Source organism: Rhipicephalus sanguineus, chromosome 4 (genome assembly GCF_013339695.2).
Source record: "Rhipicephalus sanguineus isolate Rsan-2018 chromosome 4, BIME_Rsan_1.4, whole genome shotgun sequence".
Classification (NCBI taxonomy): Eukaryota; Metazoa; Arthropoda; class Arachnida; order Ixodida; family Ixodidae; genus Rhipicephalus; species Rhipicephalus sanguineus.
Genome location: NC_051179.1, coordinates 64,173,255 through 64,192,030, shown reverse-complemented (window position 1 = coordinate 64,192,030; position 18,776 = coordinate 64,173,255). Strand labels below are relative to the sequence as shown.

Genomic DNA, 18,776 nt, shown 5'->3' with positions numbered 1-18,776 from the left:
TCGGCGCGTTTTCAATAGAATTTCAATTTTGTCAATGCCTTAACACGCCGCGAGGTGGCGATCTTAGCCCAAGCGTCGTAAAAGCGTCGGCCTCGCTCATAGCATCACGCTAATCCAAACTAAAAATTGTTCTGCGACGCACGCCTGCCTCACCTGGCTGTAACACCGCGTTCCCTGCTCACGCGCTCGCCCCGAGAAAAATTGCGGCCGGGCTACCGGGCCGGCACGACGCACTTTGCGTTTTTCCTCTAGTCCGGCCATGGTGGTCAATCACATTTTAACATGTCGCTGGATGGCGACCAAGTTCTGCGTCCAATATGCGACGCTCTTCTGGCTATCATACCTCGTTCTCTGATTACGCTTTCTCCGTTAACTACTACAGCTACCACAAGATTTTGTTTGATCATTTAACATGGACGTTAGTCGTCGGGATGGAGATGTACGACCAATCATCAAAGTGGGTGTATCCACGTTAAACGGTGCTATAGCTGCCTGACATCAATATACATTGTACAAACTCTCTACATTCAGTTACTTCTGCAAGGGCGCGCTTTACTTTCGTGTTATTCCAATTCCTATGACGGAGGGATCAACCATCTTTTTCCGCTCACTCTCACGTGGGTTGAGCATTGCAAAGATGGCCCCCTCCAGCAGCACCGACATGAAGCCTCTGGAAAGTACGACCACGGAGAGCACTACCACGATGCGCCTGAGGGGCGCCAGCTACCACTCCGTCATCCTGGGCTTCCTACTCGCCAGTGGTACGAGCGCCGCACTTTCCCTGGTCAATGTGATCATCAAGCGGCTCGAGAAGGTGAGCACACTCGAGGTGCTTACCTTCATGGCGTTCGGCGTCTTCATCGGTATCCTTCCCGTGGCCACCGTGGAAGTACAGCCGTTCGGACCGAGGCGAGCCCAGCCGCTTCTATTCGTGAGGACCGTTCTGTCGCTGGCGTCGGCAACGTTGAGGCTCCTGAGCATGTCCTACCTGACTGTGGCCGACTCGTCCATCATGACCAGCCTCACTCCGCTCATGGTCGGTCTCACGGCGACGCTTTTCCTCGCCGAGCGTTGTCACTGGACCCGGGCAGTAGCGGCAGCCCCTTCCCTAGTTGGACTCATCCTCGTGATGAAGCCTCCGTTTCTGACAGCCGCCACCGGTTCGATGGCGAAGACGCAGTACATCGGTATCGCCTACGGGCTCAGTCATTCGGTCATCAACGGCGTCACCACCATGTGCATACGGGCGACGAAAGGAGTGTCGCGGAGCGTCGTGGTCTTTCACTACGGCTGCCTCTCGATGCTTCTGGTGTCCATTGTGTCCATAGCCATGGGTCGCCTCACGGTGTTCTACGACGGCTCGCAGATCGGATGCCTGCTGCTCATTTCTCATCTCACGTTCGCTCTCCAGATGTTTTTGAGCAAGGCGCTGCAGGTGGAGAGCGTGTCTTTTGTGACCATCGTGAAGACGTCGTCGGACGTGATTTTTGGATTCATAATGCAGGTGAGAAAAATCCACAGCGCCCAGGCGCGTGTCTCGAGTCATTTTCGCATTGTCCTCTTGCAGAAACTACTGAATTTCCTTCGGGAACGAACTTAGAACGACCACATTTTCCGGAACTTATGCGGCCGCGGCGTACAACATCGCCACCAAAATTGGCTGCTCTTTTAAACTCATAACAACTTACGCTGTGAAAAAAGAACACGATTTATAGTATGATGTGTTCTGTTATTTCAGAGTGGTAAGCTGTCCCTAAAAGTGAGTGATCTATATCAATGTTTGGTTTAGATTTAGTTCTCCATGGCCACATTTTCCAGTGAGGATTACGGTAATTCGTGAGCCGTTCTGCCACGGCTTTATGATAGCGGTGGAGCCAAGTTATGCTGTCGCATCGGTTCATCGTGTTTTGTGTTTTAGTTTGTTCTAGCTATTGCGACGTCCAGCGCGCTACTCAATACGCATAAAGACCATTTTATTTCTTTCATCATATTGCCTGGTGAATCTCTAACTAGACTAATCAGACGCCTTCGTCAGAAGGGCTCAAGCATCCCGAATGTACTAACTGCAGTTTGTACTTGGACATGCTCCCACAGCATCACATTCGTGCAGATATTCTGGAATAAATAATTTTTAGTTATGTTTCTTAAAGTCTCCGTTGCGCTGCTAGGAGCGCCATAGTGCTCACTCCTAATTTGCTGTTTCAGCACGGCATTCTTTTATGCGCATTGAGGTTACATACCTGTCCGCTTCAGTGGTACAGTAGTTACTGTGTGCGGCTGCAGACCTGAAGGTCGGGGGTTCCATCCCGACTGCGGTGGTCCCATTTCGATGGAGGCGAAATGCTTAAGGAATGTGTCCTGCGCGATGTCCGTGTACGGTAAAGACTCCAGGTCGATGAAATCTCCCGAGCCCTTGTCTGAGGCGTGCCTCATAATCATATTGTCACGTGGTCGTGACGTCGACGAAGGCAGCAGTCAGCACGTCGAGATGAAACTCTTTATTAGGCCGAACTTGTGGCCGAGAAACTGAAAGCTACAGCAATGCACTGATAGCGGCGAACAGAGCGTCGACCGTCGATCAACTGACAAACGGTGAAGCGCGTCGGCATTTATACATGTGCCGTGGAATATTCCAGCGTTATCGCTGGTTGTCGCGCAAGTTCTAGAATAAGCTCGAGTGTGTGCGTCTTGCGCGCAATCTTAACAAAACAATCTCCTACAATCGCGAAGCTTCTCGAACACGCTTCGCGGACAGCCTCGAGCGTCGATAACCGTCCTTGCTGGTAAACCCAAGAACATCAAAATAAAAATCGCACGATCTCCCTTAGCTAAAGGGGACCATGAGGCGATGCGAAACATCGTTTCGGCATGTCGAGCCCGCGTTTCAGAGGGGGAGAGGAGAGGGGAGGGAAGTGGAGAGGGAAAGTAGGGAGGGAGGGGAAGGGGAAAATGGGAGTGGAGAGGGGAAAGGAAGAGGAGGAGTGGAGAGGGCGAAATGGGAGTGGATAGGGTAGGTGGAGAGGGAAAGGGGAAAAGGAAGTGTGGAGAGAGGGTTTGCGCATGCGCAGTAAGGGTGGTCATAGGGTGCCTTGATGCGCGTTTTGTCCGCTTTAGGGTGAGGACATCTGCAGCGTCTACTGCGCTGCGGCTGCCATATTTGAGCCCACGGCGTCTTACTGGTGTTTTACCACTCTACGGAGGCTCTGCTGTGTGATGCGAGACGCGGGGCAAAAAATGGCGTCGCGGCGGCATCAGCCCCTTCAAAGAATGGCAGCACCCTAAGGGGGGCGCGCACATCGAGGCACACTAGGTGGTCACGCCGCACAACACCACCACCACCACCACCACCGGATTGAACTCCGCCATAAGATGCTTCGCATCTGAAACAAGATGTGGGTCGTGGAAATATCGTAGTTTTGGCTCGTAGAACCTCAGATACTACTTTTTTAAATTATGGCCGTTTCGCGCTAGTTGTACCAAGCATGAAGGAAGCATCCGACGCCGGACAAATCGGCGCAGCGAGAGAGCGCGCTCCGGCCGCACGTGTTCGGGCAGAGTAGAAGATGAAGAAGAGAGCGCGCCAGCCTAGTTATCGCATTGCACGAGCTCATGATGATTATATATATCACTGCGACGGAGCTTTCCTTCCGGTCGTCTTAGGTGTGTGCATAAGGGACCCTGTGAGTTTTTAGATGCAAAAGCGTCTTATGCTCGGGGCAGTGTCCCTTCTGCGGCGTCCTCACCCATACTGCGCATGCGCCAACTCTCCCCCCTGTGGGATGGAGAGGTGGCGTGAGCGCTGCCTCCGCTTCGTTTCTCCTCCCTCGTTTCTCTCCGCCACAGCTGTGCGCTCGTATACAATGCCGCGCGCTCGCTCTCGTTGCACTACCATTCGCAACGGCGCTATGGACGCTCGCGAAGTTGAACGTAAACGACATTGCCGGCAAGCGAATCTCGAAGCTGCGAGGCTGCGAAAGCGCGCGTTCGCTGCGCTTCCGTGATTCTCTCTCTGTGCAACGGTGTGCGAAACGCCATGAACAATGTCAACGTCGGCGCTAGTTGCAGCGGCAGCGCCACCGCCGCGGAGCAGAGGAAGGCTCGGGAAGCCGAACGTAAACGTCAGCGTCGGCAAGCGGTAATTCAAACGGCTCGTCAGCCACCGTCTAAAACGTCACATAAGAGAAACGGAAACTCGATGCGCACTTCTTGCGATGCTCTCGCTTCTCACCATGGTTGCCCGCAGGGGACGATGATATGTAATTTTTGCAAAGCGCCAGCAGCGCATGGAGAGCGCTGCAGTAATGCAAAATGGGGTTGCGCTTTCGGAATATTCGTTTTTCTAAATCAATCAATCAATCAATCATCAATCAATCAATCAATCAATCAATCAATCAATCAATCAATCAATCAATCAATCAATCAATCAATCTGTGCGAAACATTGCAGATCATTTCAAATTTATGAGGCTAATGTGAACAAACGTGCTGTTCATCTATATTTTTTATCACAGCCAAATAATATGAAATTCCACGCGTGTGTTCAAAGGCTGTCTTCTTGAACGTGTATCCGGACACGTTCAGCCTTACCGGTGGTTCCCTCATCCTCTGTGGCGTCTTGATTATCGGCCTACGGAAGATCGCTGTAGCCGCCGAACCAGAAAGCAGCATCAGACACAGGCTGAAGTTTCTGCTCTGAGATTAAAAATAAAGTTCTACTGAGATTATTCATTCTCGGACATCGTCAGTTGCTTCTGTTATGACATCGACACGTTGTCGTATGTCAGTGAAAAATGTCTCTATTAATGCTATCAAGACCTTAAATATTATTATTCTTCACTACCGAACAACGATGTAGGCAAGAAAAAGAGATGCAGCTTGCAAAAATTTATTTCACGTGATTCCACAAGTGCAAAGAAAAAAAGACATTCCGACAAAAATATTTTTAAAAGCGTAAAAATTGGTGTCCACAAACGGGGAGTTTAGTTGCAAAGATGTAGAAAACACCGCTTGCACGATGGTGAGTACATTACGTGGTGTTTTCAAAAACTTTTAACAGAATTCTGTTCTGGAAGCTCTCGCAACTTCTTAGCAGCAACTGTGAAACAAGAACTTGCCCGGAAGCGTGTCTTCGTGTGGTGACCGGTTAAAGATCAAATGCTTGTGCTCTGGTAATCTGTTTGATAGGTTATTTATACAATAGGATATTGTTGTTCCTTACAAAAAGAAAATGCACAGATTGCACTAGTGTTACTTGCACTAACAGCGGAGCTGGGCGGCCTTCCTTGTTTTTTTTTCTTAAATTTTTATATTTCTTTCTTTCTCGCTCTCTCTATTTTTCTATCTCTTTTTTTATCTGTTTTCTTCATTTCTTTCTTTTTCTCTATTTCTTTCTCTTTCGCCCTTTCTATATTTCTCCTGTTTCTTTCCTTCCTGCTATCTCTCTGTATGTCTCGTCTCCTTTTCTTTCTGTCTCTTCCTCTCTCTATTTCTTTCTCTGTCTTTGTATCTTTTTTCTCTTTCTTCTCGTTATTCCTCTAAATTTTCTCTTTGTATTTCTTCTTATCTCTTTCTTTCTCTCTCTCTCTGTACTCGTTCTCTTGCCCATCACCTGGAGTAGCAAGCCAGGCGACAAACCAGGCTAACCTCTCCGGTCATTTCATTAAAGAATCTTATCTCTCTCTCTTGCCCATTTGAGTTATTGCCTCGCACGCCGGACAAATCGGCGTAGCGTAAAACCGCGCGCCAGGCGCACTTGCTCGGGAAGCAAAGCAGAAGACGAAAAAGAGGGCAAAGAGAGCGCGCGCGGGCCGAGTTATTGCGTTGCACGCACTCTTGATGATGATATATGTAGAGGCGAATCGGCGTTTGCCAAGCTTAGACTGCTCCGCTGTTAAAAATGCACAGACAATCTAATTTGGAAGCTGCCCAAGCGAAGCGATAGCGTGGGCATTTAATGTACGTTGAGCCCGTCCCTAGAACGCCGTTTTTGGGCGGCATCTCCATCTATGGCGTCTTTGAAATATTTTCCAGTGTTCGTCAGCGTCTGGAATGGCCCCCACAAAAGGCGTATCCCGCAACCACCGAAAGGCGAGTTAGGTAGTAAATTTGGAAGAAATATAAATTTTGCTTATATGTACACTCCTCCATGTCGGTTTTAAGAATTGTGCTGGAGAGACTTTTATTCCACTACACTAAAATCAACGAAGCTTTGATAGAAAGTGTTCTCTTTTCACCACGCGTACCAGACTTTCGCAGGGTTCAGCTACATTCACTATCAGTAAGTGTGGGTTTGAGGTATAGTGGCTAAGGTACTTTCCTTCAAGTCGTGTGGACTGGATTTAAACTCAGCCCCGCCAATGAAACTTTTGTTTTAATCATTTATTTATTTATGGGGGTGATCGTTTTACGTGTCAAAGGTACGAATAAATAGACATTTTTTCTCGTTGAGTTGGCGTAAATCTACGTTCGCCGATGGGATACTGTCGGACCAGACCACGAATGTCACATAGATAAACCTTCCGTTATGAGAGGGATGAATTGCTTTTGTAAAACATGCAGTGCTAGCAAAGTTAGCTAACACACTGTTAGTTAACTCACAGTGTGTTAGTTTGCCACCACACTGTTAGCCAATTCAAGACTGATGAATGCATATAATACACTACACGCGTACGCTCCAGCGTTTACGGATGCGACGCACAACTTTTCATTTGCTCTCTTCGACGTAGGGAATTCTCGGGTCAGAGTACGGATAGATGCGTCCCTCTTTTTGCTGCACTCCAGACACAATGTTGAACATTCCGCAGCGCTTGGTCACGTTGTGGCCCAGGTTTTTCAGCGCCGTTATGTTGTCCTGAAAAAGGAACCGGTGCATTGTCTAAGTGTAGAGGAAATACAAAATAGGCTTTACAAAAATAATATGTTCTGAAAGTCTGGATTCGAGAAGCCTAGGAGTCTCAGCTCGCTGGTGCATGCTCAGAGGTGTAAACCCACGTCCATATAACCTATATGCAGCAATGAGAAAATTGGGAGAAAGAAAGCTTTTTGGTGGTGTTCTTTTTTCTTTATTTTGCTTTACTGCCTGCTAGACCGAAGTGTTCGTTGCAAATAGAGACTCGAGTTTCACAGCGCTTTGTCTCGGTCCTCTATTATGCAGGTATATGGAACGTTCTACTTATTCGTGAATATCCATGAAAGTCGTGACGATGCAATAGTTCAACCTTTTTATGTAGGAGTTACAATTATAATTTTGTAAGGATACGTAACAAATTCGCCCCTTCTCATTTACATGAAAGTGTTATGAAGGAATGAGATCCTGTAGTATTGGAAAGCTAGTGCTGCCGTTAAAGCAGAATTCGTTAAGAGTCGTTCTCAGAGAAATGCACTGTCCGAATACTGTAGTACACTGATAGATCAGCGCTGCTTTGTGAAGATGATGTTCTGGCACATTCCTACCAGGGCCTATTTTTTTCTAAAGCTTAACTGATGTGACGCAGTCCAGTGCAGACTTTGAAATTTTTAGTCCGTTATTAGCTGCATGTATTGAGAAATTCCCAATTTCTATTTATGAAAACTTACCTGCTATAGTGCAAGTTTTGTGCATTTATATGCATCTATGTAACTTTTTGTGTAGAAAAACTGAAAAAACCCACGCAGCTGAGGTGAAATAAAACAACCTGGTATACAGTGTATTTGCAATGCTGCACGAATATAAACCTGGCTTTCTATTGACTTCACCAGCGCAGCACAGCGAACATTATAATTTACACGACTTGTAAGGCTCGTCTGCTTCTGAGAAGCCCTTAGTTACGCCACATAATAGAAATTTTAATTGCCACATTGTCTACTGAATACTTCTAAATGTTATGTTTACAACCCCACAGAAAGCACTGCCGGACTTTACCTGAGGGTAGGAAGGTTCAACCATAAGATCACTGGGGACGAGCTGGTTGTGGAGCCTCGGTTTGTCAATGGAGTCACTGATCATGTTGCATTGCCAAAGCACCCGTGTTGTGACCTGCGTTTTCAATCATAATCACTTATCTACGCTCTTGAAAATTTTCTATATGTACAATGCAAAATCAACGATATTAATACCGTTAGCTCCAGATCCAAGACATGCATTTCGATCTATACGGCAACTTAGGAGTATGTGACGCATCATCTCTGCTCATCGTCATTGATCAGTGCACGTCCCGTGCACATGAAAATAAAGATTTCCAGTCGAAAGTCAGCGCTGTGTGTGTGTGTCTCGCTGTCAACTTATTATGATCTACGTACTAACCGCATAAGAATAGAAACTTGTGCGAGTTTGTAGGCGTTCATCTTTCGTTGAAGCAGCGCACACGGGACGAGGACGAAGACATAGAAGCAGAGGACAGACGCTGACTCGCAACTAAATTTTATTGGAAAAAACAATCATGCATATATATATATATATATATATATATATATATATATATATATAATTATATATATATATATATATAATATTATATATTTATATATATATATATATATATATATATATATAATATATATATATATATATATATATATATATATATATATATATATATAATACATAGGTGCTGTACATCCTAACAAAAAGCGCCCAGGCAAGGCAAGGAAATACAGATAAACTCTGGTATCATATTTTGCAAGAACTACATAAGTACATAAATTCTGCGTCACTGAGCGCTATAGACGGCAGGCTGACACACTTATCGCCTTTCCTTCGAATGTGGAAGGCCTCATTGATTTCTCTTGCTATTTGTTTTTTATGATGTGACAGCATCATGGTGTGGCTAAGGAAGGGCGCGCAGCCGCATTGCTGACAATGGGCGGCGAGTAGCATGGCTTTGTGCCTCACAAACCATTTCTATCATTGTCTGTCAGAAACGGTTGTCATGCGGAAAAACTTACATTGGCCAGAGCGGAAGATGCGTTAACGTTCGTCTTAGGGAACACGAACGTTCACTGTCGGACACAAAGCCATTCTCTCTCGCTGCCAATTGTCAGAAATGCGGCTGCGTGGCCTCCTTTAGCCACACCATGATACTGTCACATCATAAAGAGCATATATCAAGAGAAATCAGTGAGGCCTTCTACATTCGAAGGAAAGGCGATAAGCGTGTCAGCCTGCCGTATATTACGCTTAGTGACGCAGTTTATGTACTTATGCAGTTCTTGCAACATCTGATACCAGAGTTAATCTGCATTTTCTTGCCTGGGGGCTTTGTGTGTGTGTGTGTGTGTGTGTGTGTGTGTGTGTGTGTGTGTGTGTGTGTGTGTGTGTGTGTGTGTGTGTGTGTGTGTGTGTGTGTGTGTGTGTGTGTGTGTGTGTGTGTGTGTGTGTGTGGGTGTGTGTGTTGTGTGTTGTGTGTGTGTGTGTGTGTTGTGTGTGTGTGTGTGTGTGTGTGTGTGTGTGTGTGTGTGTGTGTGTGTGTGTTGTGTGTGTGTGGTGTGTGCTTGTTTTTTCCCAATAAAGCGTAGTTGCGAGTCAGCCCCTGTCCTGTGCTCGTATTTCTTCGTCCTCATCCCGTGTGCGCTGCTTCAGCCAAAGATGAACGCCTGCTAGCCCGCCAACGCACTTTGGCCGGCGCAGTCTATGAAATGCCTGCCATACATTTTATGCTCCAGTTATTGAAGTGTTGAGATTTCGACGTAAGTAGCTTCTCTTATAACACCATGTTACAAGACGTGCCTATGCGCCATATAAACCGTCTATAAAGCAATAAATTCTTACATTAGCGCGTCATAACCACCATACGATTATGAGTCGCGCCGTAATTGTGATTGTCAATAACTTTGACAACGGGGTTTTTTAACGTGCATTTGTCTAGCAATACCAATGTTTTATGGTCGATTCCACGAAAGATCAAAAAAGTGTGTATATTCGATGTTTCCGATTTTCCTGATAATTTTGTATGTTGTGCACATATGACTGCACAGCACGAAATCGCAGTTCGTTTTCAAATAAAAAAATTTTTCATCACAGGAAAATTCGACAAGTGTCGCCGGTTGACGACGACCATTTTACGAAGAGTGCGTTTTCGTAAATTCGCAATCATGCTGGCAGCTACTTAAGCTATATATTACAAATATCTTTCTTTTTCGCGGAAGTAGAAGTAAAGAGGAAATAGCTCTTACGATTTCATGGAATTCTGAGCAAATTATGTATTTTTAAAAATTCACGAAAAACGCTGCGTTTTTGAAAATCAGTCAACTTTGGGACGCTATGGCTACTTCTGTGAACGTCTTAGCTTGTTCATACTTGCAGCATGAATAGGCCTCTATGTGAATAATGAACCTCTGCATTTGTATTTCTCTAATAATTTTCAAAGTAGTAAATTTTCATGCTCGAAACACCAAAAAGAGAAAAGTGCTCCTCGATTCAAAAATCTATAATAAAAAAAACCCAATCTCAATTTTGTTCAAAGTCCCCCAAAATGTTCTCAAAGGACTGCAGAATGATATTATGAAAAAACATGTTGCATCATTTTGATTAGGACAAAGCAGAAAATGTCAAACATTGTGTTTCCAGAGCGTGGTGGCTACTGCGGGAAGGACATCTCTAGTAACAAGAAATACAGTAACACGTCTTTTTTCTTCTCTGAGCTTCGCTAAACAACAGTAATGATCTATTGTCGGAAAGTGGGAACTGTTTTGTAAAGAAAAAAAGATCGTTCCAATTAAATGCATTTGCGTGGTTTGCGACTTCACGCCAGTGTTAGACATCCCTCAGTCCACAGTAGGCACTTTCAGTTGTAGCCTCCTTTTCTTTCATCTATTTCAGTTGAGTATAATTCATATCTTGAGTGCTAAAGAACGCATTCCCTCCATGCGTCTCTTATGATGATGTGGTGCGCCAGAATTGAGAGATTGGTATAAAGCCAAGGTTTCTTCATGAATGGAAATGAATTTCTGGAGAACGGTCGCCAAGACGTGTGGTTTTTGTTGGCCCAAATGTGTACGTTGTCAAACCTTATGTGATAAATGCAGAGTTTAAAAAGAATCGATTACGTGAAGATTGGTGGCAGCAGTTCTGGCCACGGACAAAACACGTTTTGTTTGCATTGCATCTGCTTTGTTTTGCATCTCCTTGTATGTCTTGAAGCAGTGCTGGCAGATCTGGTCATCTCTTGAATTGAGCGCGCATCCTACTCTATGACCCTCCGCAAAAGAGACTCGATACGATATCTTCTACATAACGAAAATTCCGCTCCAGCGGAATTTTCTTTTTGTGCACCATGAGACAGTCCGTACAAAATCTCGGTCATGGCTACAACGCCTACCCGTAGCCACCTTCAGAGCGTAGGACAGTGATCGCATCAAGGTGAAGCACAATTTGGATGCTTAACTTCTATCTCAGGTGGTGTTTGGCTGACTGGCACAGCCGTGCTCGTTGCTGTCGTCTGCTCAGGCGGGCGTCTATCGCGCCGCCCTTTGCACCTGTCCGCCTAACGCATGCTACTCCGTTTACACGAGTGCTTGTAGCGCGGGCCACTCGATCCGCCACACGATCCGCACGGTGCGGATCCAGAGACCGGGTGGGAGAGCGACGAGCGGTGAAAAATGTATCGTGTAACCAACGCAATCGACACCCCAGCATTTTCTCGTGCAGAGCGACAAAGCCTGGCAAACAATGTGTGGCTGCTGTGCTTAAGTTGCACTGCGGTACTCGCCGTTCACCACTGTCGCTATTTGCGATTTCTCACATTCTTACAATGCATGATCGATTCAGCTACACAAATTTCGCGTTTAGCTTCGTTGCTTTTATATAGGTAAGCGCATTTACTTTAAAAAAAAATTATCCAGAGGAATGAAAATGTCCGTGCTACCCGTCGACGAGGAATATAAGTGGTGTCGCAAATGCATTTAATTGGAACGATCTTTTTTTCTTTACAAAACAGTTCCCACTTTCCGACAATAGATCATTACTGTTGTTTAGCGAAGCTCAGAGAAGAAAAAAGACGTGTTACTGTATTTTCTTGGTACTAGAGATGTCCTTCCCGCAGTAGCCACCACGCTCTGGAAACACAATGTTTGACATTTTCTGCTTTTGTCCTAATCAGAATGATGCAACATGTTTTTTCATAATATCATTCTGCAGTCCTTTGAGAACATTTTGGGGGACTTTAAACAAAATTGAGATTGGGTTTTTTTTATTATAGATTTTTGAATCGAGGAGCACTTTTCTCTTTTTGGTGTTTCGAGCATGAAAATTTACTACTTTGAAAATTATTAGAGAAATACAAATGCAGAGGTTCATTATTCACATAGAGGCCTATTCATGCTGCAAATATGAACAAGCTAAGATGTTCACAGAAGTAGCCATAGCGTTCCAAATTTGACTGATTTTCAAAAACGCAGCGTTTTTCGTGAATTTTTAAAAATACATAATTTGCTCAGAATTCCATGAAATCGTAAGAGCTATTTCCTCTTTACTTCTACTTCCGCGAAAAAGAAAGATATTTGTAATATATAGTTTCAGTAGCTGCCAGCATGATCGCGAATTTACGAAAACGCACTCTTCGTAAAATGGTCGTCGTCAACCGGCGACACTTGTCGAATTTTCCTGTTATGAAAAAAAATTTTATTTGAAAACGAACTGCGATTTCGTGCTGTGCAGTCATATGTGCACAACATACAAAATTATCAGGAAAATCAGAAACATCGAATATACACACTTTTTTGATCTTTCGTGGAATCGACCTTATAGTTTTGCCCGATTCTAAATGTCGATTCGGATCAGCACACTGTAGGTGGCAGCAAATTATTACATGCGTCTTGAACATGTACCATTGCGATTCCTGAGGCAAGGAAAGATCCGCCAGTTCCTCCCAGGGCAAGCACGGCTTTGCCATCACTGCCCACTACCACAGTGGGTGCCATGGATGACATGGGACGCTTCCTTGGAGCGATGTAATTCGCAGTGGATGGACTTTTCTCGTTTCTTTCTGTCTCGCCTGGTGTCGAGAATGAATTCATCTGGTTGTTGAGTATTACTCCGGAGTTCGTGCGTATCCAGCTTCCGAAGCTGCATTTATGCCGACAAAAGATGTTACTTGCTTCAAAATCATATGCGAAAAGCGACTATACAGTTAAATGTAGCATGCACGAAAATGCTTCTGTCTCTTGTGGTAAAAAAGAGCAATAGCAATGAAGGGAACATGCGAACAGGAAAAAAGAAAAAGTGCAATCTCGTCGACTCCGTGCTTCCATTATTTTTCCTTAAGTTTTTTTACTAGGATTACAAGTAATGCGCATTCAACCTAGTAGCCCAGGAAGGCGTGGTTACAGTATCAGTTATATCCACTGCCTCGAACAATATATGCGCCATGTAGCTTTGAAGTCTCAAAGTATATGCTTAAAGAAAAAATGTATTGCATTTACAGGAAAGCATAAGGGAGCATTATCAACAAGCTAAGCTTCTGACATACGAGTGCAAGTTTCGTACTTCGCCGGTGTAGCAGTTTGGAGGGAATCGCTAAGCGAACCGTTTCACAAAACCGGAAAAGTGCGTCCTGCTGTCACTGTGACCATATGTATACGCTGAAAGCAAAGTCTCGTCATGCCATGTTATTGCCGTTCACTTCACACCTCAAAAGTCCATTAATCTAACGTGGCACCCTAGCTGTTATCAGGGACGACTGCGATAAAACGGAATCGTACGGATGGTTTATTGTGCTGGACACAGCGATGACGATGTCGTCCCGATACCAAAAGGTGGCGTGTGCATTTCCTTGGTCATGTCGCGCAATCCCGTAGGTATAGCCGTAGTATTCTAGGTTACCAAATGTGCGAGAGTCATTTATCTTGCCCTTCGCTGTTTCGGCTGTTTCCGTAGAGGTCATTTCGGTAAGCACCTGTTGAAGAAAAGAGGCAACAAAAGCGAATGCAAATTGAGAATTAATGCAAGAATTGCATCATTGATAATTGAGGTTAATGCACGCCGTTGTTAACAGAACACTAAACTGAGACAATGAATCGCCTTAAATTGATAATTTGTATTCTGAGAACTCTAACGTCAATAATTCACTATCCTATGTCTATTAAAAGCGCAGCTGTTTAAGCCGGCCGTACAAACTTTGGCGTCCGCAGAAAACCACAGGTGGGTATGCGCCACAAGAATTGGGAAGCCCCATTATAGGGCGCAGCAGGTGGGAGCGTTAAACGAAAACTGTGCTCGGCGAAGTGGAGCACGTGGGACACTTGAAAGAGAAATAGAGAAAGAAAGAGTTAGAAAGGGAATGAATGCGATAGAAAGAGAGATAAAGAGAAAGAAAGAGAAATAAAAACAACAAAGACAAAGAAAGAACAGAGACGAACAAGATGAAAAGAACTGCGAGAAAAGCGAAGTAAAGAGAGAAATAAAGAGAAACAAAGAAAGAGAGAAAAGGAATCACAGAAAGATAGAGAGAGAGTAATAATTGAAGAAAAGGAAAGATAGAAAGAGCGAGAAAAAGAAAGAAATAAAGAGAGAAAGAAAGTAATAGAAAGCAACAGGTACAAAGAACAGATACAAAGAAAACAGAGAGAAAGAGATGAAAGACAAGAATGAACGAAAAACAAATTATGAGAGAACAAGGAAGGCCAACCAGTTCCGCCCTTCCGTCAGGCTTGGCACCATTAGTGGGTAGCTGCCATAATTTTTAACAGAGGAGAAAATCAAGGTCAAAATTTCATTTCTAACGCTCCCACTGAAATCGTCGCGCGTGACCTCACGGATTTCAAATCTGTTTATCGTATTTTGGCGACATTGGCCTAACGAAATTTCTTACACTAGTATGTTAATCTATCTATATGGCCCCCTTAGTAGACAATGTGGTCCATTTTTACCGATTAGGACCTACGTATGACCCAGTAGGCGCCGTCAATATGAATTACGTCACGGCGTTTGGTACGGGAATTTTAAGGGGGCGCCGCCACTCGCATTTTCTTTTTTCGTATTTCCCGCTTCCCAAGCGTGTTCACGCGGTCAGGGTGGTGTTTCGGCATTGAGAAACTGTAATTTACTAATATGCCAGAAATCTTTTTTTAGTGTCTCTTAAAGGGAAAGATTGTAATAATTTGACACATATGCGAAAATACGGTGCTGAAGCATTCCGCCTTGCACTTAGCCCTCACTCTTTAAAGTTTACCTAATTGTGTTCTGGCATTGCGCCACAATCAGAACGTGGTCGCAACAAGCGCGAAAAAAGGAAAATGGCACGCTGTGTTACCAAGGGCTTCTAGCTGCTATACTTCCTTAGTGTGCCGTCGTTTTCGTTGCCTGCTTAAAAGTTGTATCAAAAAACACGGTTGATCCCTCCGTCATAGGAATCGGAATAACACGAAAGTAAAGCGTGCCCTTACAGAAGTAACTGAATGCTTACTTAATTTGCAAAATGTATATTGATGTCTGGCAGCTAATGGCGCCATTTAACGTGTATGTACCCACTTTGGTGATTGGTGGTACATCTCCATCCCGATGACTAACGTCCCTGCTAAATGATTAAACAAACCCTTGTGGTACCTGTAGTAGTTAGCGGTGAAAGCGTAATCAGAGAACTAGGTGTGATAGCCAGAAGAGCATCGCATATTGGACGCACGGCCGGACTAGAGGAAACGCAAAGCGCGTCGTGCCGCCCCAGTAGCCCGGCCGCGATTTTAGGGGCGAAGCTCCTTAAGGCGTCACCCGTTCGTCCCTCGTCGGCTCGTAGTAGTGAGTAACAAGTCTTACCCTTTGACCTCCAGGTGGTGCCGGTGGGAGATTTCTCCTGTGCGTTGTTGAACAATAAAAAATTCGCAGCGTGCGCGTTAACTAAAATCCGAATTCTTCTGTCTCTGTAGAAGTGTAAGTGTTAGCTAAAAGCCGACTTCTTCTGTCTCTCATTCCCATTAGCAGCCATTGTTTACCTCCAAGGTAGTGCCTGGTGAGATTTCTCCTGTGCGTGATTAAACAATAAAAATTTGTTCAAAACGCCGTTGATTGATGAAATAACCAACGAAAGACGCCAGATGTTTTGTAAAAACAAACGAAAGAACGCCAGATGTTTCTAAAGCAAAACGAAAAAGACGCCAGCTGCTTAACGAAAGACGCAAGGTGTTTTCTAAAGCAATGGTTTTCTAAACAATGAAAATTCACAGCGTACATGTAAAATTAAAGTGAGCTGCAAGTCGTCATAACTCATCGAACCTTTAGTATAAACGCGCCCGATCTCACGTCGGTGATGATGTACTGGGCAGAATTCACGGAAGATTCACGGTTTACCGATGAACCTCCGCAGCTTCGCCCACTCATCATCATTCACTCCGTGGATATGCTGTGATTTTTTTCTCGGGGCGAGCGCGTGAGCATGGAACGCGGTGTTACATCCAGGTGAGGCAGGCGCGCGTCGCAGAGCTATTTTTGCTTTGTATTAGCGTGATGCTGAGAGAGGCCGACGCTTTTACGACGCTTGGGCAAAGGTCGCTACCTCGCGGTGTATTAAAGCATTGACAAAATTGGGCGGACGCGTAACGCGTTGCAGGTGCTAGTCGCGGAGGCCACAGCAATAACGAATTACTTTACCTTACCACTCCCAGAGGTCAACACCACCTAGCCGACCGGGAGAATGGTAGATATAAAAGGCGCGTTCGTGAATCCTCCAGAGTCTGTGACCGTGGCGCAGTCAATAAAGAAAAAAAAGTGACCGTGGCGCAGTGGATAGCGTGCCCGGCATCTGCGGTTGCGGACCGAGCGGTCGTGGGCTCGATGACGGTACCTTTTTTTCTTTGCCATCTGATTGTGTATATTTTTTCGACGTCATTTCCGTGACGGAAATACGTCACTGAAGTCTTGGCGGACCCCGGCATAAAACACTTTCGTGTTAAAAAACAGAACACAGCCTGCCATAATTCAAAACACTAGTATCTCAACACTACTAGGTGCAATGAAACACCGACACTTAATTTTCGAGATACTTTTGTAATCTATGAGTGAACTTCAGTAAGCGATGTAAATCAAGTTAGCGTTAGTATAGACAAGCCAAGATAACGCGTGTCAGAAGTGTTCCGATAAGCTCTTGCAAATTTAATGTATAATAGGCGCGATACAAGAAGCGCTCCGATTTGGGGCGCTGTCGACTCTGTCGGCCCTGTTGCAGATATGGGTCAAAATGCAGCCCCGTCGTTTATTACTTGGGAGTTTAGGTGCGTAGTAGTAGTGGTGGTTGCTTATATGGGAAATGACGCTTATTTCTGCAGTTCAGTAGGAAGCACGGCGCAGCGTCAGGAGAAGGGAAAGTGGGAAGTAAAGAAGATAACAGAAGAAGAGGAAGATAAACAGCGGGAGTGTCATTCATTCATGGGGGAGTCCGATGGTGAAGGGAGCCCACCAAGTAGCGGGCGCTCGACGGTAGGCAATGATCTCGGTCGCCTCCACAAACTCCAAGAGGCTGTGTAGAGCCCGGAGGTTAGGATCCGATAAGTAAAAGCGACCGGTACACGCTATAGTGTCGCAAATAACAATGTAAGAATGGCACACACAGAAGTTGACAGGTGTAACCTGTTCGCGTGCATAATTTTGCGCTCGCTTTCTTCATTATAAAAACATGTTTGTACTTCCCGACGTATGGTAGCAAACCAGGTCAAAATGGTTAACCTCCCATTATCTTTTAACCTTTTTCTTGCCTCGAACTGCAGCAAAATGTCAAGTTATTTAGATACGATTCGATCAAGAACAATTAAGGGCACGTTAGCAATGCTGGCGCGTACCTGCTCGCAGTCCACGAATTGAGGGTCACCAAGGTCGGCTCTCTTCGCATAACGACCCAAACTTGCAACGATTCAGCGAACCTGCGAAGTTGGGATGGAATCTTGCAGATGTTTTTCTGACCTCTGAACAGATGTTAATATATACCAGACTGCGGGACTATCAAGCTGTGTCCGTCACAATGTATCGTCATTTACTGTTTTGTTTATCTTTCAGAGTACTGTAGCTGGCTGCCCCCCCCCCCCCTCCCATCAGGTTAAGAAAACGTCTTGTGCTTTCCTATACAATAATTTCTATCTTTCGATTTCTCTCCTGTTTCACGACGTGTATCATAGGAGCCCTTGAGACGACGTCAACAATGGCATAAGCCACCGCGCGTCGTCTTTGTGCAATTTCCAGTCGCGAACAATTTTTCTAAGCGCTATTGACCATTACATTTTTCAAACAATATTAGCGATCCATCACATGTTAAGCGTAATGCAGTTATACTCCCGAACAGGGCTGGGCAAAGATACTTTGAAAGTGTATCGCGATACGATACAAGATACTCAGGCAAAAGTAGTTTGAGATACAGATACAAGATACACAACGCCGATTGTATCCGGTACGATACATTGTAATTGTATCTTAGGTGCTTCGATACATTCGGAAATTTGTTATTACATATCTGTATTACGGTAAGGAGCACTAAACGTCGATGCAAAAAAAAAAATGTTCGCTTGAAAGTTTATTAACTAAGAACAGTTTTGCTTCATTTGAATGAAATGTGTGTTAGTATCTCAAAATTTTTGTATTTATGTGCTCAAGGCATATGACTTTCGTTCCGAAACAAGTTATTGGTGGTTGCTTAGCGGCTTATCATGACACCTCTTTATGCACTTCGCTGATAATGGTTTTTGCTTGCCGCTTTTGTAATTGGGTGGAGTCGATGCTCTGCTTGCCGACCAGCCAGCGGGCTGCTGATCACAAGAACGTCTAATCTAATCGAATCCATCTAATCACAAAGAACGTCTATAGGAAGCCTCCGCACAACGGTGCAA

General features: G+C 44.8%; 2 protein-coding genes across 2 annotated transcripts; one reads left to right on the top strand and one right to left on the bottom strand.

Moving 5' to 3' along the window:
* The first annotated feature begins 637 nt into the window (after positions 1-637).
* Positions 638-4,721, top strand: LOC119391257 (pseudopaline exporter CntI). The gene is made up of 2 exons (XM_037658935.2): positions 638-1,504; positions 4,546-4,721. The coding sequence occupies exons 1-2, from the start codon at positions 638-640 to the stop codon at positions 4,693-4,695; spliced, it is 1,017 nt and encodes a 338-aa protein (XP_037514863.1). The 3' UTR covers positions 4,696-4,721.
* A 236-nt stretch (positions 4,722-4,957) lies between these two features.
* On the bottom strand, positions 4,958-17,786 carry LOC119388790 (scoloptoxin SSD20-like). The gene is made up of 5 exons (XM_037656201.2): positions 17,739-17,786; positions 13,674-13,867; positions 12,801-13,038; positions 7,900-8,013; positions 4,958-6,849 (listed from the first exon to the last, which is right to left on the bottom strand). The coding sequence occupies exons 2-5, from the start codon at positions 13,853-13,855 to the stop codon at positions 6,703-6,705; spliced, it is 681 nt and encodes a 226-aa protein (XP_037512129.1). The 5' UTR covers positions 13,856-13,867; positions 17,739-17,786; the 3' UTR covers positions 4,958-6,702.
* Positions 17,787-18,776: the final 990 nt, after the last annotated feature.

Excerpts from the sequence above, each read along its gene's own strand:
- LOC119391257 (XM_037658935.2), top strand. The coding sequence starts at position 638 with ATGGCCCCCTCCAGCAGCACCGACATGAAGCCTCTGGAAAGTACGACC. Across the intron at positions 1,505-4,545 it reads TTTTTGGATTCATAATGCAG|GCTGTCTTCTTGAACGTGTA; the intron begins GTGAGAAAAATC and ends GTGTGTTCAAAG.
- LOC119388790 (XM_037656201.2), bottom strand. The coding sequence starts at position 13,855 with ATGACCTCTACGGAAACAGCCGAAACAGCGAAGGGCAAGATAAATGAC. Across the intron at positions 8,014-12,800 it reads TTGCCTCAGGAATCGCAATG|GTCACAACACGGGTGCTTTG; the intron begins GTACATGTTCAA and ends TTGAAAACGCAG. Across the intron at positions 6,850-7,899 it reads TTGAACCTTCCTACCCTCAG|GACAACATAACGGCGCTGAA; the intron begins GTAAAGTCCGGC and ends TTCCTTTTTCAG.